Raw genomic sequence first — 25,119 nt, 5'->3', positions numbered from 1 at the left:
GTCTTGCATGGCATCAGAGAGGTTTTATATTGGAAGCGGCTTCAAACTGAGGCCTGAGACCTGAGTCTAATCTGTGAGTACCTGAGTCTGTGTTGTACACAGCCATCACAGCCTGGCCATAGCACCACGCTGGCCTCTCCCAGTTCCCCTTATCGAAGAAGAGGTAAAGGACACTCAGGTATCTGGTGATCTCTGATTTCCGGTCTCCAAGTCTCACCTGAATCTTTTCCTTTCAGAGCATATGACAATGTCCTCAAAGATGCTGTAGCAGTCAAGAGCCAGGCATTGGCCATGGTGCCTGGCACATCCCCAACTCCCACTCAAGTGCTGTTCCAGCCACCTGCCTACCCTCCCCTCAGCCAGCCACCTCCAACAACACTAGCCCAGTTCCAGAGTCCCGTGCAAGACTTGTGTTTGGCCTATCGGGATTCGCTGCAGGCTCATCACTCAGGGACCCTGTTCTCAGGGGACACTGGCCCATCCCTCCACACCCCATACTCCACCCTGCAGCCTTTGGATATGTGTCCTGTTCCAGTCCCTGGGTCCCTTAGCATGCAGATGGCCATTGCAGCTGAACCCAGGCACTGCCTTGCTGCCACCTACAGACACAGCTACATCCGTGGGAGCACCATGTTCCCTGCTGGTTGTTTTGACAGCTAGGCCAGCTTTGGACCATATGGAGAGGCCTGAGAGACCCAGGTAGATGAAGCAAACACCTAAGAGGACTATTCAGCCAGGTAAGGTGAAGAGCCTGGTGTCCCTAAATGGAGAAGTTTCATGCTCTTTCTAAATAAAACCGTCCCAGAGCAAAACATCAGGGACATGCCTCAGCCGAGAACTTTCCTCTCTGAGAAACCTCTTCCATGTGTGCTGCAGGCTCAGAGATGGCTCCCTGGCCCTTCCCTCAAGCTGAGGTCAAGTAAAACACAACAGACTCGTTAAGAGGCCAGGAGACTGGCGACTACATGCAGACCTAGGACATTCAGGTTTATCCTCAAAAGCTACTGTTTGCAGCCACACAACTGAAAATGAAAGTGCATCCTGGTGTGTCATCATTCGTGTCCCTGGAAGACCCATCCTGGTGCCTTTCTCTCCCTGGCTCCACACAGAGGGGCCATGTCTTTGTTTATGCCTGAGCACTGACCCCATGAGGCACGGTGGTTGTCTCTCCTTTGTTTCTGAACGTAAAACCTTTATCATCCTTTTAGATATGTCACATGCTGCTGCTTTCCAAAGTGATCTAGCTTTCTGTTCCACAAAACATCTTGTTTACATACTGTGTCAGGGATTTTGTGATACTTGAAAATTCCTTAGGAGAAAAAAGTTTGAATACCACACTGTCTGTTCTATGTGAGACTATACCTTTTATTAACCCAGCTTGTGATCAACCAGAGGAAAACAACAGAGTTCCTTTTCAGAAGCCTGTGGTTAGGAAGAACACCTTGAAGGCTCTCAGCTCCTTGTGTTCACCTGTTGAACTTTGATCACTGCCTCCTATACCCCCTGGGGAATGTTGTTGAAATGAAGACAGAGGTTGGAAACAAAACAGCCTCCACTTCCCTCCACCATACAGTGCTTGGGTTAAACCAACCCAGGTTTCAGTTTGGCCACTAGCGAAACTGTGGAATATTTGCTTAATGCTCCTTTGCTTGGAGAGTGGAGATGTCCATGGTCTACAACACCAGCATGAACAGACAAGGGATTGCTGGAACGAAAGCCAGTGTCTGGGATCTACAGTGCAAGGACTCAGGAAGACTGTTACCATGTGCAATATGTTTTTACTCTGACTCTCAGCTTATGCTTAGCATGTTCTTCCAGTTGGTTTGTTTTCAGGGGACACACTGTTCACACATCAGACCTGGAAGGTGCAAAATACACAGAAGGGAATTTCTGGTTTGTCTTAGAAAAGAATGCATCTTGATTTTCTTTATTTCTTCCTTTTTTTCCTTTTCTTTTGGTTTATATAGGGGGTTTTGGTTTTCTTTTGTTTTCTTGAGACAGGGTCTCATGTAGTTGAGGCTGGCCTCGGCTGGCCTTGAATTCCTGATCTTCCTGCCTCAGCCTCCCGAGTACTGGAATTACAGGTGTGTATCACCACACCTGCCTCCCATCTTGGTTTTCTTGACTCGTTTGCTTATCCCAAGAGACCATGGTAAGGACTTCCAGGTGGACAGCTGCATGCTGCTGAGTTGGAATCGAAGGTAATAAGACCTTTCAGGGCAAATGAAAGTCTCCTGGAAGCTGAATAAAGCAAGAGCTGGGTGTGGAGGAGATGCCACTTTATCAGTTAGCATAGGAACCTGCATGTTCATTTGTTGAGGTTTATTTTTTTCTCCTTTGCCAGCCTCTGTATTTCTGTGCAACTCGTTTGGATTTCAAGTTATTGTATCTGTCAGTTCTGGGCTGGGAGCTTGTGAAGAGCATCTCCTATGGGGCCTCAGAGCCAGCCCAGTCCCTTCCCAGAACCAGGTGTCCTGCAATAAATATGTCACCTCTTCTCCTTGATCTCTGCATTCTTTGCCTTGATGTCTTTCCTCAGGCTAGCCCTTCCTTCTCTCTTACCAGTCAACCCCAGTGAGAATCTCCTCGGGATGAGAAGTAGGAGAGATTGAGAGGTTTATGAGTTTTCTCATCACTATGAAAAATACCTGATAAAGCAACCTGAAAAAAGAAAGATTTATTTCAGCTCCTAGTGCGAACGTGTACAGTGAGGAAGGCATGTTGGGGAACAGCAACAGCTGTGGGTGGTGGCAGCAGGAGTATGAGGCTACTTGTTCACATCTCCACAGAGCAGAAAGCACAGATGGGACAGGAAGTAGGGCCAGGCTATAAAACCTCAAGGCCAGCCTCCAAGGCCTCACTTCCTCCAGCTAGGTCCCACCTCCCAAAGGTTCTACAACCTCAAGACAATGCCACCAGCTGGGGCCAATGTTCAAATACATATACCTATGAGAGACATTTTAACAGGAAATACTCAGGCTGGCAACAAGACCAGGGATCTGAGTCCTGTCCTCTGAGCTAGAGCTGGGCTTACCTGGGCAGTGGAGTGTGTGAGGCTTAACCTGCGTCCATCCCTGCCTCAGCACTCTCCAGAGACAAACCAGTGATAGATTTTCTTCAAGGAATTGGTTCACATGACTGTGGAAGCTGGCAAGCCCAAAATTTGTAGGCAACATGACAGCAGACCAAAGATACAGTTAAGTCTGAACTTCATAGGGTAGGCCAGCAACCCAGAAACTTGGGTAATTTCTTTGTTGCAGCCTGGAGGCAAAATTCCTTCTCTGGAAAAACTTTAAATGTTTGCTCTTAAGGCCTTTAGCTGGTTGAATGGGGCCCACTCACCTGCTTTTCTTGAAGTCACACTTCTAAGACATAATCACATCTGGAAAAAACCTTCACAGTAACATCTAGACTAGCTGTTCCATCAAATAGCTGGGCACCGTAGCCTCACCAAGTAAACCCATAAAATTAACTGTCACTACCACTTAGTACCTCTTGGGAAACAGTTGACCAACCTAAGTCTTCTCACCTGCCAAAATGGGGGTGATAAGTTGTCTGTTAGGGGTTCTCATGATTAACCAGATAATGTACATGAAGACCAGTATCTCCAAGAAAAAGAGATAGCTAATTATAGCCATTCAAACAAGACCTACTGTAAGATGTACCATTGTTTATAGAGAATATCATAGTCCACCCTCAGTGCCTCTACCCTGCTCTCTACCTTCCCAGGTTCCAGCAGGAAAATCATCCCTGAGGGCTGCTGTCATCTAGGGCTGAGGGCTCTTTGTGTGGCACAAATGCCTTCTCTTAGGAGACATGCTTGAGCATGACGCCAAATACTAGACCCTGGATGGTGTTTGGGGACTGTGTCTGTTGACAGAGGACTGAGACAGTCCTCCCACCTGGTATACACAAGGCCTATTGAGGCAGGAGGCTCTAGGCTTGGGGGTTCAGACAAAGCAAGTCGAGTTTACCGAGACCATTGGCTTCACTTTGAATACAGCCTTCCCTGTGGGCTGCATTACTTCTGTGTTACCATGGAGACTTGACTGAGCTGATGACTGTGTGTGAGCTCCAGGCAAAGCTGAGCCACAGAGTCACTGTCCCTGCCTTCAACTAGAGGAATTACATGGATTTCTTCCGGACATGGGTGCTCTCTTTAAGACTTCATCTGGTGACCATACCAAGTCATGACTAGCAATGGTTAAAAAGCAGAGATGGCCCTAAAGGACCGTCCAGGGCTGCTGTCTGGCTGAGTGTAGTAGGTTTCAAACCTGAGCAAACCAACATTCTGGCACACACCTTTAATCCCAGCACACTGGAGGCAGAGACAGGTGGATCTCTGTGAGATAGAGGCCAACCTGGTCTACATAGCAAGTTCCTATCTGGAGCTACAGGAGACAGTTGTTTATCTAAAAAAAAAGAAAAAAAAGATCAAACTTGAGCAAGCTGCGAAGTGACCTGGAGTCTTAGAGCTCTGAGATGGATGGGGCCCAATAATCTTCAGTTTAGCCAGCTTCCCTGTGGTGCAGGTGTGGTGCCAATTCAAGGAAAGATTAAATGTGCAGGACCTGGTTCCCAGGCTCAGAGGAAAATCCACATCTGAACCCTGTAAGTTCTCAGCCTCTGTTATACAACTGGGTATGGTGGTGCACACCTATAATCCTAGCCCTCTGGAGGCTGGTGAGTGGAGGCCAGTCTTGGCTACATATTAAGACCCTGTCTTAAAAAACAAAACAAAAGCCAAAAGCATCTTTGTGCTATACCGTATTTCTTTCACTGAGCTGAGCTGTGTGGAGGGTTGGGACATTCAGAGTCCTTTGGAGAACCTGCTTTCTAGACTCATATTACAAATGCCTGGATTAGTGTAAGGACCCATGTTCCAGCTCTTCATGCCCTTCCAGGTTTCAAGTCCCTCTGTGCAAAGCTGTTTGACCCCTCTCAACTGGACTGTTCTCCCTTAATCCCCATGGGACTGGCTCCTCACTCATTGTCCCCGTGAATCACAGCCAGTCATGTATCCCACTGAGGGAGCATCTGGCAATATCTAGAGATACATTCTGTAACTGAGGGGATCTGCTCCTGGCTCCCAGTGGGTAAAGACGAAATGCTGGGGCTGGAGAGATGGCTCAGCAGCTAATAGTGTTGTGGGGGATCTGAGATTGGTTCCCAGTACCCATGTCTGGCTGCTCACAACTGCCTGTAACTTCAGCTTCAGGAGGTCTAACATCCTCTTCTGGCCTCTATGGTCACATGCACTCATGTATATGTACACAGATGTACACATAATTTAAGTAAATCTAAGCTGGGCATGGTGGCGCATGCCTTTAATCCCAGCACTTGGGAGGCAGAGGCAGGCAGATCTCTACAAGTTCAAGGCCAGCCTGGTCTACATAGTGAGTTCCAGGACAGCTGGGACTACAGGGAAACCCTGTCTCAAAAAGACCAAAAATAAAGTAAATCTGGGCTGGGCGTGGTAGCGCATGCCTTTAATCCCAGCACTCGGGAAGCAGAGGCAGGCGAATCTCTGTGAGTTCAAGGCCAGCCTGGTCTACATAGTGAGTTCCAGGCCAGCTGGGGCTACAGGGAGACCCTGTCTCAAAAAGACCTAAATAAATAAATAAATAAATAAATAAATAAATAAATATTTAAAAAGTAAGGTGGGGGCCTGGAGAAATGGCTCGGTAGTTAAGAGTACTGACTGCTTTTACAGAGGACCTGGGTTTGAGTCCCAGCACCTACATGGTAGCTAACAACCATCCATAACTCCAGTTCCAGGGGAATCCAACACCCTCTTCTGACCTCCACAGACATTTCATGACATGGATGCACCTTCCTACATGCAGGCAATATACTCATACACATAAAATAAAAATAAAAAAATTTTTAATTAAAGATAAGATGGGAGCTGGGTGTGGTGGCGTACACCTTTAGTCCCAGCACTTCAGAGGCAGCAGGTGGATCTGTGAGATTGAGGCCAACCTGCTCCACATAGCGCATCCCTGGAGGCAGGTTTAGAGAGTTCTTAAGCCTTGCTGGATTTTGAACCACTCTCTTGCTTCCTGTGCTTGCTTGAAGATGTGAGCACTGAGCTTCTGCTCCGGCCACCTCTGCTGCCAGGCCTCCCTGCCATGATGGACTTTTGCCCCTTTGGAACTGTAACCTAAATGAACTCTTTTTTTTTTTTTTTTGGTCTTTTTGAGACTGTCTCCCTGTAGCCCCAGGTGGTCTGGAACTCACTATGTAGACCAAGCTGGTCTTGAACTCACAGAGATCCGTGTGCCTCTGCCTTCCAAGTGCTGGGTCTAAAGGTGTGCGCCACCACGCTCAACAAACTCTTCCTTTTATAAAAAAAAAAAAAAAAAAAAAGAAAAAAAAATACAATCCAAAGGTATACTAATTCAGTACTTAACTTGATGAGGAATGACAGTAGGAAAATACTCCATGCCTCTGTTTTCCCTAATAGAACCAGTATGTTGCTATTACACTTATGGTACCCAAATGCCAGAAGAGGGCATCGGAGCCCCTGGAACTGAAGTTATGGATGGTTGTCAGCTGCTGTTGGGTGCTGGGAACTGAACCTGGGTCCCCTGCAAGAGCAGCAAGTAATCTTAACTGCTGAGCCATCTTTCCAACCCCTCCTTTGTGTTTTGGAGACTGAGTCTCTCAATGAACCTAAAGCGTATTGATTCAGTTAGGAAGGCCATAGAGCCGAATCAATTACAGGATGAACACACTTCCCCACCTCCCTCTCCTATCTCAATCTCCTTCCCTCCGCCCCTCTCTCCCTCCCCTCTTTCTTCCTCCCTTCCTCCTTCCCACCCTCTCTTCCTCCTTTTTTTCTTTCCTTGTCCCTCTCTCCCTCTTTCAATTTTCAGCCTAATTATGGTTAACTCTGTTACTCAGAGACTTATTATCTAAGCCCATTATGAGTAATTATTCAGTCTGGAGGGGAAACAGCAACACTGCTAGTTTAATTTAATGCTTACCTAGTTCACTTAATTAGCAATAAGTCTTGGCAAAACGGTGGAATTCGTGGGGTCCTGGCTGGGTGGGTGAGTTGGAAGAGTCCGTGTGCTATTCTTGGAAAGATAAGCAAAGTCTCAGTAAAATGAGGAAAAAGCCATAGATGCTGCTGGTGAACTGGGTGGAACCTCTGTTCAGGGAAGGCAGCCTTGGACTCTTTATTTTTTAATTTAATTTTATTTTTTTATTTTATGTGTATGTGTGTATTGCCTGCATGTAGGTAAGTGTACCCGTGTTGTGGAATGCCCAGGGAGGTTAGAAGAGGCTGTCGGATCCCCTGGGACTGGAGTTACAGACATGTGTTAGTTGCTATGTGGGTGCTGGGATTCGAACCCGAGTCTTCTGCAAGAACAACCAGTGTTCTTAACAGCTGAGCCATTTCTCCAGCCCCATGCCTTGGACTCTTTTATTTTTATTTTTATTTTTTTATGTGTATGAGTATATTGCCTGCATGTATGTGAGTGCACCCAGGTCATGCAATGCCACGGAGGTCAGAAGAGGGCTTCGGATTCCCCTGGAACTGGAGTTAAGGACTGTTTGTAGCCGCCATGTGGGTGCTGGGAATCAAACCCTGGTCCTCTGCAAGAGCAGTCAGTGCTCTTAACCGTTGAGCCATCTCTCCAGCCCCTGGACTCTTTCTTTATCCAGGGCTTCTTCACCCATCATGGCCAGCCTCCTAACCAACTTTCCCAGCAGTTGTTCCTAGACACCAGGTTCCAGTCCAGGACATCTGGAGAGATCCCTCCTGTCACCTCCTTGAGCCCTTTGCTGTTTCATTGACTGTCCTCTCCTTCTGGCCCTCTTTGGTCTTTACAGCCCCTTTTGTACTTGTGGGTGCACTGCAGCCTAATGGGAAGCTCCTCGATAAAGGACGGCAGGGCCACAGCAGGCTGAAAGGCATCCCTAGGTAAGCTATGGAGAGTCTATGTCTGCCTTGCCCTGGAGCCTGGCAGCCAGGACCCTTCCTGGAGGTGTGACTGCTACCTCCACCTTTCCACCAGAGTCCAGATAGGTTTGTCCTGTGACTAGTCTGAAAATTGGCACATCACCCCTCTCAGGTGATGTGTATGTCTGTCTATGTGTCTGTGTCTATCTCTGTCTGTGAGGTATGTGTGTAGTGTCCACACATGTGTGAGGGTGTGCGTGCGTGGAGACTGGAGGAAGATATGGGATATCCTGCTCTACCACTCGCTGCCTTATTTCCTTAAGACAGGCTCTCTCACTGAACCTGCAGTCCAGCAAGCCTCAACAATCCTTTTCTCCCCAGAGCTGGGGTTATAGGCATGCATAGAGCCATACCTGGCTTTCTATGTGGAAGCTGGAGGTTTGAACTCAGGTCCTCAGGCTTGTAGAGCAAATGCTCTTACCCATTGAGCCATCTCTCCAGCCCCCAATTGTGTCTTTGAAGAAGCCTGCAAATATTACAGTGGTGCAAGGTGTTCTCAGTGGTACAAGTTGTTCACCAACATGTGCCACCATGCTCCACCTGCGGCCTTTTCCAGGGATGGGAAATACTGCATCCACATTCAACATTAACACCTCTCTCTGCCATGGTAGACCCCATAGGAACCTCAGCACTGACATTTGACCTGTGCAGCCATCCTTGGAAGCTTTCCCACCCCCAGCCAACCAGACGCTGCCTCCAAGGCACAAGAAAATGGAAACAAAGACACTGGAGCAAGCGGTGTCTGTGCAGGGAGCAGTTTTATTAATGGGCAGATTCCACTGGAGCCTGGCTTAGTGGCTCAGGCCAGCCTCTTGCTCACCCGCTCATAGGTCACATCCCCAATGGTGGAGACCTGAAAGAAGCAACCAGAACAGAGGGAGTCAGTGCTGTACTCCTAGGCAATGGCTCTGAGGTGACCATGGGACACAGCCAAAGGAAGGCTGGCCACCATTACAGAATGGGTTCGGTCCCCCACTTTGTGGGGCTTAGATTCCCTGTCAGTAACAGCAGTCACAGCCAAGAAATTAGTGAAATGCTGAACGGGGGAAGAAGAGTGATGGGCTGTGGACATGTGTACCAGTTCTCCGTCTCTGCTCCTTTTGGCTCTCCCGGGCCCTTCCTCGAATTATTCCATCTACACCTTCCAGCAGCCCCACGAGGTTGCTCCCATTATAGAGCAGGCTGAGGGTTGGTTCAGCTTATGAAGATCAAGCCTCATGGACAAGAACCTGCTTCCTAGTCTCCTGCTCTGGGGTCCCCTTGCATACTTCAGGCCTGGGAGCTTAGCTTTGGGAATCATAACTTCCCGGCTGACATTTCATGGAAACATATCTAAAGGGCTCAACAAATCCTCCAAAGGACCAGTTTTCACCCAGAGTAGAAGATACTTTTTTTTCTTTTTATGTATGTGAGTACCCATGCCACAATGCACATGTGCAGGTCAGAAGACTAGTGGAAGTCAGGTCTCCCCTTCTTTCATTGGGTTCCAGGGATCCAACTCAAATCGTCAGGCTTGGTGGCAAGCACCTTTACCTACTGAACCAATTTTCCAGCCCACTTTTGTTTTTTTATACTTTTTTCAACACTATTACATCTATTTTCTAATTCTTATTTGAATTTGAGGATTGAACCTAGAACTTTGTGCATTCTAGGCGAATGCTCTACCACTAAGATAATATCCCCAGCCCTTTTCTGTGTCCATGTGATTTGGGGGAGAAAAGAGGGACAGTGTCTCATTCCGCTGACCTGGAACTTGAGATCCTCCTGCCTTGGTCTCTTAAGTGTTGGTATGACAGGGGATCTACACTGGACACCAGTGGGGCCCTGGTCCCGTCCTGGCCTCATAATGAGGGAAGGAGGTATAAAATTCTTTCCCTTTTGGCTCACACCCATTTCTTCCAACTGGAAAAACTCTGGAGACACAGGGGCCAAAATGAAGGGACATGGAGGGCCTGTGAACACCTCCATTGTGTTCCCATAGTGTGAGTGGGGGGCCATCAGTCTATAGACATGTAGAGTCTACCTGCCAGCACTTCAAAGACTGCGGCATTGCCGCCATGTAATCCTGTGGAGATTACCCAGAGAAATGAAAATTTCCAGCTTCTTTTGAAAAACTCAGGTCAGGTATGAAGGGCACAAAGTGCTTTGTGGAAGTGGAGTGCGGTGGCGGCTGTCACATGGGAGACCCTCTCAGACCATCTCCTGTACTGACATTCTGGGAAGGGTCCCTCAGTTCCAGATTGAGGAGGCTAAGTTGAGTCCTGGAATCAGACTGCCTCGCTGCATCCCTGCCCATCATCAAAGCAGTGTGCATCCCATTAGCTTCCCTTCCCTCAGTCTCCTCACCTATGTGTTGAGAATAGAAATCCCAGTCTGACTAGGTGAGTAAAGACCCAATGACTACCAGGGGCCAGTAAGAAGACGCAGCAGGAAAAGGTGCTTGCTACTAAAACTAGTGACCTAAGTTTGATTCCTGGGATTCATATGGTGTCCTCTTGTAAGTTGCCCTCTGACCTCCATATGCATGTGCTTACACACATATACACATGAAAATAAATAAAAATTACAAGAGAGAATGTGTGCGTGTACACCAAGGTGCTCAAGAGAGCCATCTGTCCAGGACCTACCACTAAGAGATCCCTTGACTAGGCGCTAAAAAGGAGTCAGACCAAACATCCTGGAACCTCGAACACTCACCTCCACTAGCTTGTCACCCACGATCTCCGAGGTCTGCTGAAAGTTAGGGAAGGTTGCCACCACCTTCCCACCCTCCATCTTTACAGTGGCCTGGGAGAGAGACATAGCATTGAATATGAGCCCTTTTCCAAGTCCCCCTACGAATCACTTAGGTTATTAAAAGATGGCAGATGTATGGCTAGATATGGCTCAGTTGGCAAAGTGTTTACTTAGCTTGCACAAGGGTACCAAAACAAAGGGAAGGAAAGGGAGATAGCTCAGTGGGTAAAGTGTTTACTGTACATGCATGAGACCTGGGTTTGAATTCCCAGCACTCACATAAAAAAGGGCAGGAGAAGCCTGGCATGGTGCTTTGTGTCTTTAACTCCAGCACTTTATGGGAGGCAGAGGCAGGTGGATCTCTGAGTTTGAAGCCAGCTTGGTGGACTAGGGAGTTCCAGGCTAGCCAGGGTTACACAGAGAGTCCCTGACTCAAAAAAAAAAGTGTGTAAAGCAGTGCATACCTAGTAACACCACCACCACCATTGCCCTTGCTGGGGGACAGAGACAGGCAGATCCTGGGGGTGCATGGCCAACCAGTCTGGCTGAAACAGCAAGCTCCAGGTTTAGTGAGAGACTCTTCTCAAAAATTAGGTGGCAAGCAATAGAAGAAGACCAATACCCAAGAGTGCTTGTTGCTCTTCCAGAGGACCCAAGTTCAGTTCCCAGCACCCATGTCAGGTTGTTCACAACAACTTATGACTCAAGCCCCAGGGGACTTAAAGCCCTCTTATGTCAACCTTGGGCACACACACACACACACACACACACACACACACACACACACACGAGTGTACCCACACATAAGTGCATCCACAAATGATTGATAGATGATAGATAAATGGTAGATAGGTAGATTAGCAACTATTCAGGAAGTGGTAAGTTATATTAAATGCTCAGCAACTATCAGCTATTTTTATCTCAGTGTGGTGCTTGTTAATTGATGGCATCCATTAAACAGCATTAAATTACCCAATAAGAAAGCTCTTCATGTGAAGGTTAAATTATAGAGAGAAGCCTCAGCTTCGGAGGGAAAGTGGCCATGTCTAAAATGAAGAAGCTGGCCGTTGGTCTGGGGAAACAGGGAAGGGCAGCCAGTGTTCTCACCTTGAACTTCTTGCCTGCTATGGTCTGCATTTCGCATTCTTTGCCAATGGTGAACTTGTTGGTCAAGACCTCACCCCCACAGTAGTTGTGGGACCAGATGAAGTCCTGTCCATTCTGCTGGACCTCGGTGATGATCTTCAAGTTACGTTTCTTTTCAATGATATCACTGGAGACACCTGGGCCCAGTGACAGGTAGAGAGACCACACAAGGGCTGCTTAAAACTTGATGATTGGAGAGGGAGCTTTCTTTCCCAGGGGCAGGCTTACTTGCAGGTCTGAGTGCACTGCCCGAGGCACAGACAACACATGCCTCAAATCCCACCTCTGCTATGAGCTGTGTGGCTTGAACAAGACACTGTCTCTCTGTGATTTGGTATTTTCATTCACAAAATGGGAACAATGCAGCCCAGAGCTCACAGAGCTGTTACCAGGATTAAATCAACATGATTGTGTCTCATAAAGCTCCTCATACTTCCTTGGTACTTCCTAGTAACTTCCAATTTTCTGACAGTAATATAATATCAATATAGCAAAAACTTGTTAAGTTTAGAAAGTTCTAGAATGGATGAGACCTTCAAGATTGAGTCTTCTATTTTGTAAATAAAACGAATACCCAGAGGCAGAAAGGGGCTTTTACACAAGGCTCAGGAGACAGAGCTCTGCTCTTGGGGCCACTTTGGCCCAACAGAGGTGGCCACTAAGAGAAAGACCCACAGATTTTACATGGTTGTTTTGTTTTGTCTGAGACAGGGTTTAATATACCCAGGCCAGTCTTGAATTTGATATGTAGCTGAGAATGACCTTGAACTTCTAAGCTTCCTGTCTTAACCTTGGAGTGCTAGGATTACAGGCCCACACTATTACATCTGGATTATGCAGTGCCAGTGATCAAACTCAGGGCCTTGTGCATGCTAGGCAAGTCCTCTACCAACCGAGCTGTACCTGATTCTTGACAACTGTATAGCCTCGATGCTAGTACACTGATGTTTCAATAGGACTCTGAGATCTATTGTCTCCGTGACACCTTACAACAGAACAATGTCATAAATCAAGATAAAATAGCTGGTATCTCTACCCACTATAACATAGTGCATTTGTTGAATGACTGAGTGAAGCATCTTGTTAAACCTGGTCTCTATACTCTTGGTCATCTCTCCCTGGCAAGATATGGTGACACCACACATCGGAGGAGTCTGGATGCTAATGAACTCTGCTAATGACTTGGGTAAGTCATGCCTGAGGTGCTTCATCAAAAACTTGGGGATAGCCCTTGCATATAACAGGTGTTCAATAAATTTGAATAGGGCTGGGGACATGGTTCAGTTGGTAGAATGCTTGTCTAGCATGCACACAGCCCTGGGTTTGAGCCCCAGCACTGCACAAACCAACGAGGCATGATGGCTCATACCTGTAATCCCAACACTTTGAAGGTAGAGGCAGGAGGATCAGAAGTTCAAAATCATCCTCGGCTACATAGTGACTTTGAGAACAGCTTAGACTACATGAGACTCTGCTGCAAATAATAATATCAACAACAACAATAATAAACATTCAAATGAGTAAACATAAAGACTCTATTTCACCAACCAAGTTTCCACTTCACCAATCGTTAGCGATGCATTGTTGAACTAATAACAACTTGTCTGGGCCTCAAATTTTCCATCAGTAAAGATACTAAGATTTTCTAAGTATTTTAAAATCAAATAATATCTTACAACTTTTATCTTTAGAGAAAGAAAAGAGTAGTGCTCAGCAAATGTGTGGATGGATGAATGGATGGACGGACGGATGGACTGACAGATGGACGGACAGATGGACAGGTGGACAGATGAAGTTCTACCCTGCTCTACCCCAAAGGTTTGGGTTCCTAACCCAGAGCTGGTTGTGACCAGCCAGCCCAGGAAGGGACACACAGGAACTCACTCACCAATGCGCTTCATGAATTCATCATAATTCTTCTCACTCTCAAACTCGAACTTGCCGTTGAAGGCCATGCTGCTGGCAGAGAGCAGTGAGCTGAGGAAAAGGGTTAGTGCTGAGGGATCTGAAGTTCTAGCTTATAAACGCTCCCAACTGCCTTAGGCTCAGCCCCTATGTCACCCCACATCACCCTCCTGCCCCAATCAGGAGGCACTTGCTGTTTTATGATGTGGGCAGGACCTGAAGGGGTAAAGCCCCAAGGTTATTCACCCTGGGGAATACCAGTTGCTGTCCCACTGCCATTCTCAGCAAAGCCAAGGCCAGGACTGCCATAGGGGTGCAGAGTCACATCAGTCCATCCCACCCTCCATCCGTTGGCACCCTGCCCTTCCCCCATACTCTTCATTCACTCATTCTCTCATCCATCTACTACCACTGTACATTGAGCTGCATGTGGAGACCCAGAACGAGGCATGTGCCTTTAAACCCAGGGGACTTCTCAAGCCATGCTAAACCCAAGACGTACATGTAAAGTGTATAAGCCAGATGTGATGTTTCCCAAGACCTGGGGCATGAAGAGCTGTGGTGTCCAGCATGGGCTGGCGTGGCTTTGAAGAGAGGGTAGTATTCAATACAAGGCTTGAAGACCCGTGAGGTGTCTCAGTGGGGAAAGCACTTGCTACATGAGCCTGATGACCTGAGTTTGATGCCCAGAACCCATGTAAAGGTGGAAGGAGAGCTCCGACTCCACAAAAGTGCCCTGTGTCTTCCACATACATGCCATGGCTCATTGTTCATACATACTCACACAACATATACACATGATAATAAATAAAGAATTTTAAAGGGCAAATACAGGTCTGTGTAGTGAAGCAGGACGGTTGGAGACTGAGAACAAAGGAGGAGATAGTTTAGATTGAGGCAGCAGGAAGGGCCAGGATGAAAGATAAAAATGAATGGGGAGGGGCTGGAAAAAATGGTACAGCAGTTAAGAGCACTGGTTGCTCTTGGAGAGGACTCAGGTTTGATTCCCAGCACCCACATGGCAGCTAACAACTGTCTGTTGACTCCAGTTCCAGGGCATCTGACATCTTCTTCTGACTTCCTTGGGCATTGTATGACACAGGCACACTTATACACATGCAGGCAATATATTCATACACATAAAATAAAATAAAAATAATAAAATTTAGCAGGGCATGGTTGTGCACACCTTTAATCCCAGCACTTGGGAAGCAGAGGCAGGCAGATCTCTGTGAGTTCAAGGCCAGCCTGGTCTACATAGTGAGTTCCAGGACAGCTGGGGCTACAGGGGGACCCTGTCTCAAAAAGATAAAAATAAAAATAAATAAATAAATAAATAAATTAATTAATTAATTAAATTCAAAAAGAAAAAAGAATGAGTGTGGCACAGCCAAGAGTCCCTAAAGGAGAACAGACCCAAGAAGGGCACAGACGATGACACCAGGGCAATACAGTGCCTGTGGACCCATGGAGAGCCCATGGAGGAAGGGCTGCTGAGCTGCCTGGATGCCTACTTTGTGCCAGGCACTGGGCTGTGGGTTTGATGGGTTTCACTTTGTTCACACTTCAGAGCTGGAACTCCAATTCTTGACTTCTGCTTCCTGCTCCATCTTCCCTGACTCCACTTCACACATGGGGGCCCCTGTCCTTGGGGTGACATATGCCTGCTTGGCTTATGAGATGGTCACACAGAACTGGCAATGCAAAGTATGTACAAAGGTGCTCAGTAGCATTTTCATCATTACTACTGCTGATTAAGAAATTTCAGCTGGGACTCGGGAGGCAGAGGCAGGCAGGTCTCTGTGAGTTCAAGGCCAGCCTGGTCTACATAGTGAGTTCTAGGACAGCTGGAGCTTCAGGGAGACCTTGTCTCAAAAAGACGAAAGAAAAGAAAGAAAGAAAAAGAAAGAAAGAGAAAGAAAGAAAGAAAGAAAGAAAGAAAGAAAGAAAGAAAGAAAGAAAGAAAGAAGGAAGAAAAAATTTCAGCTAGGTATGGTGACACACACCTTTAATCCCATCACTCAAGAGGCAGAAGAAGCAGGTGGGTCTCTCTGAGTTTGAGGCTAGCCTGGTCTCCATAGTGAATTCTAGATCAGCCAGGGCTACATAGTGAGACCTTGTCTCAAAAAAGAGAGAGAAAGAAAGAAAAAGAAAGGAAGGAAGGGAGGGAGGGAGGGAGAGAGAGAAAGAAGGAAAGAGAAAGAAAGAAAGAAAGAAAGAAAGAAAGAAAGAAAGAAAGAAAGAAAGAAAGAAAGAAAAGATAAAGACATTTCTGCCAGGCATGGTGGCTCACTTTAATCCTAGCACTTGGGAGGTTGATGCAGGATTGCTACAAGATAAAGGATAGCCTGGGTTGCAGAGCAATTTCCTGACTCAAGATAATTTTAATTGATTAATTTAAGAAATAATAAAAAGGACTGGCAAGATGGCTTATCCAGTAAAGGTGTTTGTCACTGAGCCTGATGTCCTGAGTTCAATATCTAGGACCTGCATGGTGGAAGGAAAGAACAGACTCCCCAGAGTTATCCTCTGACCCACACTCACTCACACTGTGGCATGCATGTGTGCGTGTGTGAGCACACGCAAATAAAATGTAATTTACAATTAAAAAAATATTTTATGCATTATTTTTATTTTATGTGTATGAGTATATTGCCTACATGTATGCATGTGCACCCATGTCATGCAATGCTCATGGAGGTCAGAAGAGGGTGTCTAGTCCCCTAGAACTGGGATTACGGACAGTTGTTAGCCACCATGTGGGTGGGATTCAAACCCAGGTCTTCTGTAAGAAGAGTCACTGAGCTGCTGTGACTGTAAAATTTACCATTTTTAAAGAAATAATAAAATATTAATATCGATTACTGCCTTTCAGAAAGGCTGTGGTGGTTTCCACTCCCTTCTACAGTGAGGTGAGAATTTCTCCTCAGGAATAGTAACAATGAGAAATAACAATGACATAATAGCTAACAGGTACTGGGTATTAATGCATAAGCCACTCTGAGTGCTTTGCATGGCTTATCTTATTTAATCTTCAGAACATGCTGGAGCAGAGAAGTTCAGAGCAGTGGTACCAGGGAATATGGACAGAAGTGGCATGAGGAAAAGTTACCTCTCCAGCCCCTCTCCACCTAGCTCCCCTTCCCAGTGATTTCTCCAATATGAGGAAAACTGGCTTCTCCTGAGCTGCTGCTCAGCAGGATGGGAGTGGTGAGGTGTGGGGAAGGACAACATGGGCACAGGATGCCTGACTCTGCATCTTCTTCCCACCCTGGGAGTCCATGAAATATCTGACCGGCACCCACCCACTCACACCCATACCATCCTTCTTTTTCTGGAGTTCATCTGCTTGAACACTCGGAGAATCTCCCAGGAAGGGTCAATGAACTCCATCTGCCAACCACATCCCAGGGTGGTTTTATGGATACCCAATGGAGATAAGAATGGCCCCAAGGCTAATCCTTTTGGGCACCTCAACTTCCCATCTGGACTCTGGCTCCTGTGTCAAACAGCCACCACTATCCTGGGAGGATTACCTGGGAGGTGGGGAGCTGGGTGCTTTGTGTCAAAGGAGGATTCCTGGGTGTCCTTTCACTGTCCCCATCCAGGGCCTCACATGGGCATGTGAAATGTCAGCTAGCAGCTCCTTGATCAGTTTGACTTTCTGAGACATTCTTCACATGGGTGATCCTGGAATGAGAGAACTAAATGAAACCTCTGGTCGGTCGGTCTGTCTGTCTCTCTCTCTTAAAGTTCTGATTTGAGGTTAGCAAAGTAATGAATTTCATTACTCCATTTTCATTCACAGGTGTCATTAGACTTGTTCTTACACACACACACACACACACACACACACACACACACACACACTGACTTAGTCCCATTCCCACTGCCCTTAACCGCTGTAGAATAAACTTCACCTTCATACCAACTCTCCAACCATACTCCCACCAGTCCAGTCAGGGATGCCCAACTCCAACCACTCAGAGGCTTGTTCTGAGGCCCAGGATGGCCTGGAACTTACTATGCAGCCTAGTATTATGGTTTGAGTCTAGAATGTCCCCCATAGGTTCACGTTTTAAATGCTCCATCCCCAGTTTATGGTGTTATTTTGGAAGGCTTTGGCATCTCTAGTACATGGAATCAGGATGGTGGAAGTTGGCCACTAAGGAAAGGTCTTTGGAGGTTACACCCACCCCTGCTTCTGGCCAGCTTTCTCTCTGTCCTCATCTGCTCTGTGTGAACAGTTGTGGTGAAGCATCTAGCTTGAAGGCTTATACCTACCCTGGCCCCCTCTCTAATCCCTGATCTCCCATCACAACAGACTGAACCACTCCTCTCTCCATGCTTTTTCACCATAATGGACCAAGATCCCCTGAAACCATGAACTGAAATAAGTCTTTACCTTCCTATGTTGTTTCTCTTATGTATTTTGTCACAGTGATGAGAAAGGGATAACTGATATACCTAGGCTGGCCTCAGACTCATGATCCTCCTGCCTCAGCCTCCCAAGTGCTGGGATTCTAGTTATGTGCTACCATGCCTGTTGGATTGGGTTTTTTTGGGTTTTTTGTTTTTATTTCCCCCCTTTGGGATAAACTCTTGCTCTGTAACCTAGAACTCACTATGGAGTCCAGGCTGGCCCCCAACTTGAAATCCTCCTGTTGCTTCAGTCTTCTGAGTACTGGGATTACAAGTGTGCACCACCACACACAGCCATCACTTTTAATAGCTACATTGTCATCCATGGTAAAGATACATTACAATTTAACCAGGGTCCTAGTGTTGGTCAGTTAGGTTAGGAAAAGGGCATGCATGAATGAGACATACCACGATACAGAGAAAACAAAACAAAACCTTTATTGAGGACTAGGTACAAACATGGGCAGTAATGTTTGAGGTTAGTGGGGTAGGTGTTCAGGGCTTATAAACTAATGGAAGATGATGAATATTATGTGGTATATTACTAGCACAGAAAAAAAATCAAAATTTGAAGTGCGGGGCTAGAGGCATAGTTTAGTGGTAGGGTGTAGGGATACTTAGCATAAGAGCAGCCCTGGGTTTGGGTCCCTAGAACCATTCTTTAAAAAAAAAAGTATAGATATGGTTTCTATTGTATTCAAATCACTTTTGAACCAAACTCAAAACTCCTAAATCAAGCTATCGTTAAGTTAAGCATAGTCAGAACTTAACAAACATTCACTACTAAGAAAATACAAGGGACTGGAGAGATGGCTCAGTGGTTAAGAACACTGACTGTTCTTGCAGAGGACCTGGGTTCGATTCCCAGCACCCACATGGTGGCTAACAACCATCTGTAACTCCAGTTCCAGGGGATCTGATGCCCTCTTTTGAGTTCTGTGGACATTCCATGACATGGGCACATTTACATACATACAGGCAATACACTCATACACACAAAAAATAAAGTATTTTAAAAAGAAAATATAGGAAGGGGGCAGGGGATATACTCAATTGGTAGAGTGCTTATCTAGCATGCATGAGACCCTGGGTTTGATTCCCAACGTAGCATAAGCCAGCTGTGAGTGCCCATACCTGTAAACTCAGCACTCCAGAAATGGAGGTAAGAGGATCAGAAGTCCAAGGTTATCTTTAACTACACAATTAAATTAAGTTGGAGGCCAGCCTAGGCTACATGAGATCCTGGCCTAGGTAAGGGCAAGCCTCCCCATCTAGAAGTGGGGAAGGTGGGGGGGGCTTGATTGACAGTCCCAAGCAGACCCTATGGCAACAGGATCTCTCTAAGGAACATAGTGGGATTCCATTGAAGGAGAGCAAACCGATACTAGGCAGGTTACCAGATGAGTACCCGTTATGTCTTCCCAACTCCTCAGGACTGAAAAAAGACAATGGCCTACCTCCGTATCTTCAGGTCTAGTTCCAAGCCAGGCTGTACCCAGGAGGAATGGGGAGCAAGAGTACAGACCGGCCCAATAATATTCAAGTAACTTCACCTCCAAACTTACACCCCAAACATTACCCATGATCCTTAAAAACTATTGCTTCAGGCCAAAGTCAGATGCCAAAAGATCTTCCCACTCTGCCTGCTGTTACCATCACCCACTCTCCCGCTGTTGGCTAACCGTGATTAATTCCTGTGGCAGCCACAGGAATCACGCTTAATGAATTTCTAATGAACTCATTTGCTGTTAATGCAGTGTGTAATTCCACAGGACACTCATTATAATTCAGCCTTAGAAAGCCTCTAGTTATTGGGAACTACTATTGCTCTTAGCTCACAAGCAAAGAAAGGTAATTACGTGGACTAGCAGCTAAATTATGAACAAGCTGGACATTCCAAGAAGCCAAGAAGTGGCTCCTCCTATTTTGGGGTACACAGCTCTACATAGGGGAACAGGCTGTGTGGGTTTTTGAGCTGAGGTTAGAACACACTCCCTGGCTGTGTGTACAGGTCAAGATTTGTCAGGGTCAAAGGACCCTGTCCCCACATGGTCTACCCCAGCAGTCTGCTGCTTTGTCTACCAAAGGGACAGACTCTGTTCCAGGTTGAAAGATGACCCATCCCACAGTTCACAGAGCAGTCCCAGATAGGTTATCTCATCTGATCATCACAGCACTTACCACCATTAAACCGCTTTGATAGATAAGGAGGTTGAGGTTCACAGAGGTGAAGCAACTGAGTTCCTGCAGTCACTGGGTGCCGGAACTGGAACAGAACTCAAATGTGCAGGCAGCAAGGTAGATTCTCTTTCCAGCTCACCTCTCCTTCAATACGAACCAGGCTTTCAATGTACATGTGACTCATACTTCCAATGTTTGAGGTTGGAGTCCTTTCTGGTAGCCTATCCATGTGCTCTGCCCTATATATTATTTTATTTTTCCATTGCTATAACAAAATACTGGGTAACTTAAAAAGTTCATTTTGCTCATGGATGATGAGAGTCCAAATAGCACGATACCAGGTCCAGTGAGGGTTCCCTGACTACATCACCTAATGGCTAAAGGCAAAGGAGTATGTGCATGAGAGAGATCATAACAGTAGTCCAGATTCAGGCATGATGGTACATGCCTGTAATCCCAGTACTCAGGAGGCTGAAACAGGATGATTGCCCAGTTTGAGCCCACTCTGGACTATATAACAAGACCCTATCTGAAAAACAAAAGCAGGAACTGGGGATGTAGCCCAATTGGTAGAGTGCTTTCCTAGTTCAATTCAATAGCATATAACCAGGCATGGTGAGGCACATCCATAATCCCATCACTGGGGAAGTAAAGGCAAGAGGACCAGGCGTTCAAGGTCATCCTTGACTATAAAAGGAATTTAAAACCAGTCTGGGATATATAAGACCTGTCTCAAAAATCAAATAACTGAGAAAAAAAGAGAAAAAGAAAGCAGAAAAAGAATTAGGCGTGGTGTTGGGCCTGGTGCCTTTAATCCCAGAATTCTGGAGGCAGGGGCAGGTGGATCTCTGAGGCCAGCATGGTCTACATAGCAAGTTGTAGGCCAGCTGGGGCTACAGGGAGACCCTATCTCAAAAACAAACAAAACAAATAAGAAGGCTGAAGAGATAGCTCAGTGGTTAAGAGCACTGGTGATTCTTGCAGGACCTGTGGCCCCTGTGCATTTACATACATGGGCTCACTTACACACATGCAGGGAAAACATGCATACACATAAAAATAAATTTCAAACATTTAAGGTAATGTGCAATTTGGGACTCTTTTAGATAGACCCACCGAAGGGGTACTCCAATTGCCTCACCCTACGTCCCTGTTCAGCATGGAAGAAGTCAGAGCGGTCGGCATCCCGATTCCCTTTTGGCAATTTGGGTAACCCCTTCAGAGGATGGTGTGATAAGAATAAGAGGTAGGAATTGGCTAGGCAGTTAGGGTAAAAAGACCCCAAAGAAAAGCAGCCAGTTTCTTGGCTAAAAGTCAAAATATCCTTGGGCCTCTTAGCAACACACTCTATTCCAAAGGCCAAAAATGTCAAAAGTATTTGGGAGCTTGTATTAATCCTTAAAAGACTTTAGGGTTACCTCTTCAGAGGGGGGAATGTTAGAGTAGCCAAAAGCCCCACAAAAATAAATAAATCAAAGAAGAAAGATTAAAAAAATTTTAAGGTAAAACATTTTTTAAAAAACAACAAATAGGGGCTGGAGAGATGGCTCAGCGGTTAAGAACACTAGTTTTTCTTGCAGAAGACCCAGGTTTGAATGCCGGCACCCACATGGCAGCTAACAACTGTCCGTAACTCCAGTCCCAGGGGATTTGATAACCTCTTCTGACCTCCGCAGGCATTGCACAACATGGGTTCACTTACCTACACACAGGTAATACATGCATACACATAAAATAAAAATAATAAATAAATTTTTTTTAAGTTTAAAAAACAACAACAACAAATAATGCTTGGTGTGGTGGTGTACACCTTTAATCCCAGCACTCAGGAGGCAGAGGCAGGTGGATCTCTGTGAGTTTGAGGCCAGCCTGGTCTACATAGTGAATTCCAGGCCAGCTGGGTCTACAGGAAGACCTTGTCTCAAAAAGGCAAACAAAAAAACGAAACAAAAAAACCCCAAAATGAACAAATTTAAAAAAAACACAAAAACAAATAAGCTGGGTGTGGTATCACACACACCTTTAGTTCCAGCACTTGGGAGGCAGAGGCAGGCAGATCTCTGTGAGTTTGAGGCCAGCCTGGTCTACATAGTGAGTTCCAGGACAGCTGGGGCTACAGGGAGACCCTGTCTCAAAAGACCAAAAAAAAAAAAAAAAAAAAAAAAAAAAAAGTAAAAGGGCTTAAAACAGCAATTTTTACTCATTTCCCATGATTCTGTGGTTCAGGAATTTGAGCAGGGTGTGGCTGGATGGTCCAGTGCACCCCATGGCATTGAGGAAGCTGGGATTACTCACATGTCTGCCACATGAGTGCTCCTTTTCAGGGCTCCCTGCTGTCTGTAACTAGCTTGGGCTTCCTCCCAACATGGTGGTTTCAGGATATCAGGACTCCAAGATACATGCTCCCTTCAGATCTTCAAGCAGGAATTCAGAAATATCAGAACATCACTTCTACCAGAAGTAAGAGGAGGGAAACAGATTTTACTTCTTGTCAGATGGTACAGGACTCTATCAGAGAGGATGATAGGACTCAGTGGCAGCCATCTTTGGAAACTGCTACTGTGGGAGTTTGTACTTAACAGGGTGGGTGTCTGAGCACACTGGTGTTTAAGTGTGTGTACACATTGAATGGGAGTGCGTGTATGTGGGTGTTTGTAAATGTCACATGTCCATTTAACATGCAGGCCTGTTATGGTGTGTGAAGGATTTTATGTATATATACTAGATGTGGATGTGTACAGGGCTCACTGCTCTGAGCTGGAGCTGCACAAAGAGGAAATGTGTGCATATGTCACAGGGCTGACCCTCCCTAGCAGTGGCTTTCCTGGCTAGGATCCCAGAGACAGCAAATCTTGGATGAGTTAAACATCTAATCATTATTGGGATCTTGTCCTTGACTTGGAGACCTTGGGTCCCAAGCCAAGCAGAAGACTCAGCCTGTGTTACAACCCACCAAAACAACCACACCAGCATGGGAAGAAGGGACCTCTAGTTTCTTTTATTTTCTTAGAAACTTCCCTGCCTAACAGCCAATGGAAAAGCTTTGTTCCCTTCCCTTCCTGCCCCCACCCCTCCCCACCCAGGTTGCTGTAACTCTCAAGATGGGAGTTCTCAAAGAGCAGGAAGTCAGAGCTCAAGGCTGTTAGCAGGGTGAAGCCTCTGACCTGAGGAAGGACAGAGACCTTGGCTTCTCTATAGTGTGTTTCTCAATAAGGAAATACAACAGTTTAATCCAAGCACAAGGGATGCTGAGGCAGAAGGATCACAAGTTTGAGGCCAGCCTGGGCTATAGAATGAGATCTTGTCTAAAAATGGGATGGGGGAGGAACGGGGGAGAGGAAAAAAGTCAAGACTGGTGGTGCACCCCTGTAATCATTTGCAAACATTTTCAAGATGAGGCAGGAGGATCACCACAAATTTGAGGCCATTCTAGGCAATATAATGAGATCTTGTCTTCAGAAACTGAAGAGAGACAGACGGGGTAGCACATGCCTTTGGTATCAGTACTTGGAAGGCAGAGGCAAGTGAATCTCTATGAGTTTGAGGCCAGCCTAGACTACATAGTAAGACCCTGTCATAAAAAAAAAATGATGAAAAGAAAGAGGAGGGTGGGGCTGGGGGAGATGACTCGGTGGATAAGGGTACTTGCTAAGGATCCGAGTTTGATTTCTGGGACCCACATAGAAGGAGAAAACTGACTGCCACAGGTTGTCCTCAGACCTCCACAGACACACACCATGCCTTCCATGTGTGTGCACATGCATGTGCACACACATACACACACACACACTGATAAATGTAAAACATTTTTTAAAGGAGGGAAAGCAAGGGAACTGAGGATACAGTGGCAACTGGGGGCAGCAGAGCAGGGGCACAAATACGTGAACTGGATGTGCCTATGAGACCAGACAAACACGCTCAGAGGGACAGGACCCCCCACTCACATGGGTGTCCTTTCTACTCATATGTGCTCAATGGTTTTCATAAGATATTTCAAGTTTCTCAAAAATTTCAGGTATGGTGGCTCACACCTGTAATGCCAGCAATTAGGGATGCTGATGCTTTTGGATCAAGGTCAACTTGGGCTACATTGTGTGGTCAAAGCCAGACTGGGCTACATAGTATGGTCAAGGCCAGCCTGAGATACAAAAAGCTTCCCAGGCCCTGAGACTAGACTAGGTGGTGATCCTCTTCCCTGTGCTGCAGTGTCGCTTCACCAGTGATAGTGACCGTGTTGAGTAGCATCTTGTCAGCATCTCTCCGTGGGTGGCAGAGAGATGGTGTTGACTTAAATCCCTGCCTCCACCCCACAGCATGTTCAGTGAATCAACAGATGAAGAATGCATGAATGCATGAATGGGTTCAAGGCAAGTTCACTATAGGCTGAAGAGGACAGAAGAGGTGGTTTCCTGAAGAGAAGGCAGAGAGAAATTGGAAGGGAGGGAACAGGAAGAAAGAAGAGAGAGGGAGGAAGGGAGGAAGGAAGGAAGGAAGGAAGGAAGGAAAGGGAGGGAGGGGAGAGGGAGGGAGGGAAGGAGGGAAGAAGGGAGGGAAGGATCCCATCTGGGTCTTCCCCAAAACTGATCTGATGTTATTTTGCTATTTTGCTTTTCCTTTGGCTACCATTTCTCTTTAATTTTTTGGAGACAGTTTCATGCATCCCAGACTGAACTTGAACTCAAACCCAATGTAGGATGACCTCGAAGTTCTGATCTTCCTGTGTCAGCCTCCTGAGTGCTGAGATTACAGGCATGCAC

At 46.3% G+C, this 25,119-nt stretch overlaps 2 protein-coding genes across 2 annotated transcripts in view; one reads left to right on the top strand and one right to left on the bottom strand.

Annotated features, from left to right (window-relative positions):
- Positions 1–2,025, top strand: part of Ccnjl (cyclin J like) — a 59,806-nt gene extending 57,781 nt beyond the window's left edge. Inside the window, exon 6 of the mRNA XM_008821663.2 lies at positions 237–2,025. Within this exon, the coding sequence (XP_008819885.1) occupies positions 237–660 (424 nt within the window). The 3' untranslated portion in view covers positions 661–2,025. The remainder of the gene's footprint in view (positions 1–236) is intronic.
- A 6,441-nt stretch (positions 2,026–8,466) lies between these two features.
- Fabp6 (fatty acid binding protein 6) overlaps positions 8,467–25,119 on the bottom strand; it is a 30,537-nt gene continuing 13,884 nt past the window's right edge. Inside the window, exons 2-6 of the mRNA XM_008821662.1 lie at positions 17,296–17,449; positions 13,743–13,831; positions 11,816–11,991; positions 10,670–10,759; positions 8,467–8,825 (exon numbers count right to left, since the gene is read on the bottom strand). Coding sequence (XP_008819884.1) covers positions 8,772–8,825; positions 10,670–10,759; positions 11,816–11,991; positions 13,743–13,809 — 387 coding nt within the window. The 5' untranslated portion in view covers positions 13,810–13,831; positions 17,296–17,449 and the 3' untranslated portion in view covers positions 8,467–8,771. The remainder of the gene's footprint in view (positions 8,826–10,669; positions 10,760–11,815; positions 11,992–13,742; positions 13,832–17,295; positions 17,450–25,119) is intronic.

This window comes from Nannospalax galili, unplaced genomic scaffold, assembly GCF_000622305.1.
Source record: "Nannospalax galili isolate Female #2095 unplaced genomic scaffold, S.galili_v1.0 scaffold667, whole genome shotgun sequence".
Classification (NCBI taxonomy): domain Eukaryota; kingdom Metazoa; phylum Chordata; class Mammalia; order Rodentia; family Spalacidae; genus Nannospalax; species Nannospalax galili.
Note: the sequence above shows the minus strand (reverse complement) of the source record. Positions and strands in the feature narration are given on the sequence as shown.